Here is a 6,763-nt window from a genome sequence, read left to right as displayed (position 1 = left end):
GGGCCAATCGCTGCCGCTGCTCTCAGTCGACGGAGCAATTATCGGTAATAAGGCCTCGTCGGATTATTGTGATAGGAGGCGCGGTGGTCCGCACACGATCGTTGCGGAGTCTGCTCTGTCGGGCACCCCTCCTCTCATCGTCGACCGCCGCCCCACCGCCACCCCACTGCCTCACCGCCGCCAACGACGGCTTCGTCTGGCGGCCGGTGACGTCACGCCAGTTGGCGCGCGCCGCATGGGGAGGGGCATAGTAGGCGGCCGCTGAAGGCTATATAGCTCGGTGCGGGCGCCAGCCGCCAGTAGAACCACCAGACCGCCCGCATCGGACCGTCCCGCGTGAGTCGCTACCAGCGCCGCCGTGTGCCGATCAGTGTCGGTGGGATAGACCAGTGCAGAACACATCCAGCAGACAGCAGCGTCAGCCATGACCTGCGGCGAGAGCTCCAGCTGCCAGGAGGTGAAGCGGTCACAGTCGTGCCGCAGCCCGGCCTCCTCGATCGCCAGCCGGAGGAAGATCTCGCTGGTGCACTTCAGCCCGGTGCCGCAGACGGAGGTGGACCGCGACTGCCTCCAGTTTGACGAGCCCGCCGAGCGGCTGAGAAACTTTGTGTCCACCAAACGGGGAAGGATTGTCAATCGCGGCGACAGCTTCCGCCGAGAGCGCCGCAAGTCCAGTCTCAAGAAGGAGGAGCTGGTGAACGCCATCGCTGCCGAGCAGAGGTGAGTCGTCCGGGGTGGCTCGCCTTGTGGGAGGGGCAGGGCAGTCTTCTTCGTTTGATAAGCGTGTGTGTGTGGGGGGGGGGGGACAAACAAGGACATGCATTGGTGACCGCTGCTGATAAGGCGGATAAAACTGTTTGATAGATAAAGGACAGGTGTTGCCGTTTCAATCTGGAGTTCAGATATGCTGGAAGTCCTTGGTACTGATTGTGATCGTTTACGGTTACGCTTGAAGCCCGATGTATTTCGTATGCGATGACATGTCAAAAGCTGGCTTAGATGCCAGCTGGCCATTGCAAAACCCAAGTTCACTTCACTGTTGCAAAATTTACGTACGTCACGCACTTCCAATGAAGGGGCTTGCGAAAGCTGTCAGTGTGAGCCGTAGCTGTCTGCTAGAGAGCTTTGAAGCCATTCGTACGCCACCAACAGCTCCGAACGGTTCGCACTAACACGTTATTTTGGCAACTGGAGATAACGTTGAACTCTGAGCTGACGGGTATACGCATTAATCATCGCTTTTGTTCGCTACAGCGAAAGTAGATAACCCGGACCACCAGTGATGAATCTCAGCAGCTAGTAGCATTCGCAGCTGCGGGGACGGATATGCTGCAGGGTGCACAATGCACATAACTTACGCCGTGTCGGCAATGCCCGTGCCGATGGGCCTGTCCGCGACACAGCCCATCCTGTCTGTGGCTCCCGAGGTCGGCTGGTGCCATCCTTGCACTTTGCACGGTGCACCATGCACGGCGCTGCGACTGCGTGCATACCGCGGTACCAACTAGGTCAAGAGGTCTGCGAAGGCGGCTGTGCGTGCGTAACGAACAGCCCGGGGGTTTGACGTCGCCACGGCCACCCTGACCGGCCCTTGGCCATTGGCCATCACAGGACCGGACCCACCGCCCAGCACCGGAGCGGACCTCGGCCAGCGCCGGGCGGGGCCTTTGATGGTCGGTGACAGACGTCATACCGCATCAGAGGCCCGGCTTAGAGAGCTGCCTGAGAACCGGAGATTCAATTAAGGGCTCAGCGACTGCTGACCTTCACCGGACAACCGGCGTAGCATGTGCAGCCATAAAAGTCATCGGTGTACAAATCTCCTCCCACATCTGACGGGTCTGCACGTCATCAGTACCGCGGCGACGTCTGCCTGGCAGCAGTCGTGGCGTCACTAGGGGCGGACCTGTCGTGCAGAGGGGCTCAGCGAGGCCCCGACACGCCACTCGGTGCGGCTCGGACACGCCACTCTAGATAACAGCTCCGTGTGCAGGAACCCCCGGCGTCAGTGGGACGTTCCGCGGAGGTGATGGTGGGCTGGGGGCGCCCCCCCCCCCGGCGGGGTGCGGTTCCGGCCGCCGCTCCGACCGCCAGTCATATCCGGCCGCAGCTAAAGGTCAGCGGTGACCGGGGCCAGCGGGCTCGGTCAGTATGGACAGCACGACCGGCACGGCCCCCTTCATCGACCGACGCCAATCCGGCGGGCCGATCTGCCGAGGGGTCTCCATGGCGGCATCCTAGGCGGGCGTGCAGCTGAGAGGGCTGTAGTTGGGTCGAGCAGCTGAGGGTGACGTTAAACCCGGAGACGTTAGCAGACAGATGTCAGCCGACACTGCCGGGGGGCTGTATGCTCGACAGGTCACACCTGCGGCTGTAGGGCTGCCAGACACGGTCTGACAGTCCGGGCCAGGGCGGGGAAGCAGACGCCTCCACCAGCTGGCGATATATCGGAGAGATTGAAATGGCGCCAGGCTGCGTGATCTCTACACATCAGCTTGTTGGCAACGCGGGTAGACACAGGAAGTGTGAGACCGTGAAACCAGGAAGCGTGGCGCCGCCTGTTTACGTAACACTCCAGTGAGAATTGACGACGCGGCGCCGCCATATCGCTCAGTCTCAGCACCCGGTCTACTGCGCATTTCGGTGACCTTTCGACGGGGGCAGGCGCTCCGGGCGGGCTGTTCTTCCGAGCCCCGTGGTCGGCAGCGACAGGCGACACCTGGCGCGTCCTCCCTCCTCCCCCGTCGGCACCGTCATCCTGTCGCTCGCAGCGCGGCTCGCGCCGCCGCGACGGCAGCTCGATTTACGGCCGTAATAAGGGCCGATTTTAGCCGCGCCGCTCGACCACCGGTCTATTCTGGGCGGCGCCACCGAAGGCCGGACGGCGCCTCCGACCACCGCCGCCGGCCAGTGCCACTGCTATTTATGACACGCGCTGTAAACACCACTGCGTGCCGCTGTGTGCGCTGGCTGGCCTCCACTGCCTCTCATGGTACGCCAAATCATGCGCCAAGCTACCGGGACTGAATATCTTCATCAGGTGTGGCCAAGATAAACACATGTGAACCTTCAGAACTCAACCCCACCGATCCAGCAGCCCACTTGTAGCCTGACCCCGACCTGCCCGTGGCCTGACCCAGCGTTCTCTCCGTCTTTCAGGCGCGATGACGAGTCAAACCTGCTGACCCGCTCGGTGACAATGCCGGCCATGCCGGACCCGCTGCGGCCCGCTGCTGACGAGGAGAGGCGCGTCCTCCTGCTGGGAGCTGTCGGAGTCGGCAAGACGGCTCTGGGCCGCCAGTTCCTCACCTCCGAGTACACCATGGCCTACGAGCAGACAGTTGGTGAGTGTCGCAGCAGGCTGACCCTGGGGAACCCGCCCACTCGTGTCGTCAGAGGACGAGACCGTCTGCCAGCGGCCGACGCGGCTGGCCAGGTTAGGCTAGCCCCTAGCGACGATGCGTTTATAGAGTGGCGAGTGTTGATCTTTGTTCCCGGCGGGGTACTAGTCTGGCCACCTCCAAGAGCTGCCAGTTGACGTCATCGAGTTCCGACGGACCCTGTCGGATCCGCCTCCCCGCCAGCGTTCAGTCGAGCCGAGCGACTTAGCTTACCGGATCCCCGAACTGAGGATAAATCGGTCCCCGAGGCACTGCCGCCCACGGGGAAACCGAGCACTGCGTGGGATCCTGCCTGAAATAGGCGCAGCTCGGGCCTGCCGCCCCCAGGCTGGGTTTGGCATCACATGACTACATGTGCGATGGTCAAACCCACGCAAATGAGTAATAGATACGACCAGAGAAAATGAATATTCGTGCGTCATCGCGCAACCCTGACTTTTTGATGAGTGATGATGCAGACCATCAATGTAGGTACCGCGGTATTTCTATGCCATTTTCTTGCAGCGCTGTTGCGGAGCTAGCTGACCCCACTGACCCATCGTTTCTCTCTCTCCTCAGACTATGACCAGACTCCGAGCCAAGTAAATGTGTGTCTGGACGGCGTCGAGACGGAACTCACCGTCGAGAAGAGGACCAGCTCAATTCTGGAGGTGAGGACAGCAGATCGGGTGAACCGGCCGTATAATTCGTGATTTGACGCTTAGCTCCGTGAGACAAAAAGCGTGATGATTGGGCCTAACAGCGGGAACATAAAATGTAGCACGGTTGATCAGTCGAACGTGATGTGTTTACAAAGATTAATGTCAGGATTAGAAATACAAGTATGTCTAAGCTACATCCATGTACAAGAATTAGAGCAATAAGCCGGGATTCGTGTTGTGGGATTGATGAGAGTGGCCAAGACCACCTGCAAACTCATGCCGCTCCCTTTTGGTGGAGTTTACGCCACTCCCAATTCAACAACATGGCTTATACCTCATCTCTCAAGTTATCCTCATCTCGCTGAACTATAAACAAGGAAGTCGACTGATCCCTCTCTCGTTCCTCCACAGATGCCCGACGAGGCGGCCATCCGTACTCACGACGCCATCATCGTCGTGTACAGCGTGACGGACGCCGGCTCGTTCGGCGCCGCGCGCGGCCTCTGCCTCCGCATCTCGGAGATGTCCGCGCGCCGGCCCGTCATCGTGGTGGCCAACAAGTGCGACCTGGTCCGCCTGCGCAAAGTCTCCTCCAAAGGTCAGTTGCAGAGGTCATCAAGGCGTTTGGGGATTCAGGGAGAGGGGTTGAGGAGGTGCCGGATGCTGCCGTCACGGAAATGGTGCCGGAATTTAAACGAGACAGAGGCGTCCCTGAGGACAGAGCCGAGTGCCTTTGAGAATGGCATCAATAATGCTAGTTAGGCGGTTCCTTGAACCCGTCCTAGCTCCGCTCAACATAGTGCGCCGTCGCAGGCGATCGATGCGAGCTATTTCTGTCGGTTCGCTGCAGTACAAGTGCCGCTGTCTGACGACTGGTGTTCTGCCTGTTTCAGAGGGTCGATCGCTGGCCGTTCAGTACGGCTACAAGTACATCGAAACCTCGGTGGTCATCAACTCAAACATCGACGAGCTGCTGGCCGGGATCGTGGCGCAGATCCGCTTCTACCGTCAGTTCGAGGAGCTCGACGGTGCGGAGGACCGCGCCAAGCTGGAGCGGCTGCGCCAGAGACGCGAGAAGAGGATCAAGTCGCGCACCCTGCCCTCCACCATCGTCAAGGAGATCTTCCACAAGGTGATCGGCCAGAAGGCGGCCGAGTCGCGCTCCTGTCAGAACCTGCTCATTGTTTGAAACTCGCCGTGTTGGAGTGCCGCTCAGCTGCTGTTATCATGTGCTTCTCATCGCCAGTTGAACTCATTGAGTCATACGGACATACGAACAATTGGTGTTGCGGAACAATGTCTACGAAATCGTCGCATGCTCATGATATTGTGTAGAGTATTTTGACTGTGTATGTATTTATGACAGTAGGTTATATATAGTGTTTTACATGCCCTGTCTTTATTTATTTATTCATATAAGGTCAGATTTCGTACGTCGTTTACTTGTTCGGCAACTGAGTTGTGTCGTACGACGTTTCTTTTGTGTAACTTGACATCCACCATAAGTTTTTGATGATAGGTTACTTATCGTTGTGTTTTGAATCATGCTGTTTTTGTTTGTGCCCCTGCGTGCGATCATATAAGTTATTTGTCTCCACGCTTGCTTACCTGGGTGGTAATATATCAGTACGGATGACGATATGATGATTTTTTTTTTTGTAAGGCGATTGAAATGCTAGCGCATATAATAGGGTCGATATGATCAAAGCGCGTGAGTGAGATGGTTTCATCTTTGACAAATCTATCAGACTGAGAGGATATACGACCTCCTCAGTCCTCACTAACAGAAGAGAGAAGGGTCCACACAAAACTACACCATGGGCCGATAGAGAACTGTTGATCAGGAGATGCCCACAAACAGAAATGAATACGTGGCTACATTCATATATATTACAGAGGCATAGCTGAGCAAACACTTCCTGCTTTGATAGCGGTGGAAAATTTATCGTTCCGCTGCTGCACCAGTGTGGCGCAGTGGGTGACTGTTGTCTCCAGTATACCAGAGTCAGACCTAAAGGGGGGTTACACCAATTGCTGGTCACTGTATGAAGTGAGCATTATAGCGGCGTCTGTCCTTGAGAGCAGTCGGCCGCTGCACTGTCTGCAGACTCCATTGTCGGCGGCTGATAGAGGGTCGAGCAGCTGCAGAGGGGAGAAGGGGTTGCAGACCAGGCCGGCTATTCGTTTGGATGACACTGCAGCAGTGGAGTACAGACGGACGCTGTGGGAATGTAGCCTCCCCAGTCCTTGCCGCTGGGGACGGGATCACGGACTACGAGCTGTCTGTCGTTTGCTATTGGGCGAAAATGGGAACAGATCGCAATAAGCATAAATAGGGTTCGCTTTTAACACGAGTTAATGTATGTAACTACCAAGTTGTATGAGTGGCCATCCTAATTGTCTAGATGACGATGCAAGGAAAAAGGATCAGTGCACATTCGGATTAGGGTACCTACTATCACGAATTATGTAAGGAGTTCATCTTAGGGTCTACCATGGATCTGGCTGGGATCTGTTGGTGATCCTAGCTCTCAGGAGCTTTTAGTAACACGATGGCAGCAGCATGCCGCTTCATAATACGATACAGCGCACGACATTATCCATGAATGTCGACATTCTCTGTCAAAATGAGTTGAGTACTCGAGCAGAAGATGAACACTGCACAATTCCACAGCCACTGCAACGTCAGCATTGCTATAGGCAGCGACAGCCTCCGCCAAA

The 6,763-nt window shown here is 57.0% G+C and overlaps 1 protein-coding gene across 1 annotated transcript; it reads left to right on the top strand.

Moving 5' to 3' along the window:
* The first annotated feature begins 277 nt into the window (after positions 1-277).
* On the top strand, positions 278-5,679 carry LOC122393358 (GTP-binding protein REM 1-like). Its single transcript, XM_043389302.1, has 5 exons — positions 278-720; positions 3,160-3,344; positions 3,960-4,051; positions 4,454-4,640; positions 4,936-5,679. Exons 1-5 carry the CDS (start codon positions 425-427, stop codon positions 5,229-5,231), a joined length of 1,056 nt encoding a protein of 351 aa, XP_043245237.1. The 5' UTR covers positions 278-424; the 3' UTR covers positions 5,232-5,679.
* Positions 5,680-6,763: the final 1,084 nt, after the last annotated feature.

Source organism: Amphibalanus amphitrite, unplaced genomic scaffold, assembly GCF_019059575.1.
Source record: "Amphibalanus amphitrite isolate SeventyFive unplaced genomic scaffold, NRLGWU_Aamphi_draft 000531F_arrow, whole genome shotgun sequence".
In the NCBI taxonomy this organism is placed as follows: domain Eukaryota; kingdom Metazoa; phylum Arthropoda; class Thecostraca; order Balanomorpha; family Balanidae; genus Amphibalanus; species Amphibalanus amphitrite.
This window is presented reverse-complemented; position numbering and strand designations above follow the sequence as displayed.

What these genes read in the sequence shown, in the direction of transcription:
- LOC122393358 (XM_043389302.1), top strand. Translation starts at nt 425, where the DNA reads ATGACCTGCGGCGAGAGCTCCAGCTGCCAGGAGGTGAAGCGGTCACAG. An exon ending in GGCCTACGAGCAGACAGTTG is followed by an intron (nt 3,345 to 3,959) that starts GTGAGTGTCGCA and finishes CTCTCTCCTCAG; the next exon opens with ACTATGACCAGACTCCGAGC. An exon ending in GGACCAGCTCAATTCTGGAG is followed by an intron (nt 4,052 to 4,453) that starts GTGAGGACAGCA and finishes GTTCCTCCACAG; the next exon opens with ATGCCCGACGAGGCGGCCAT.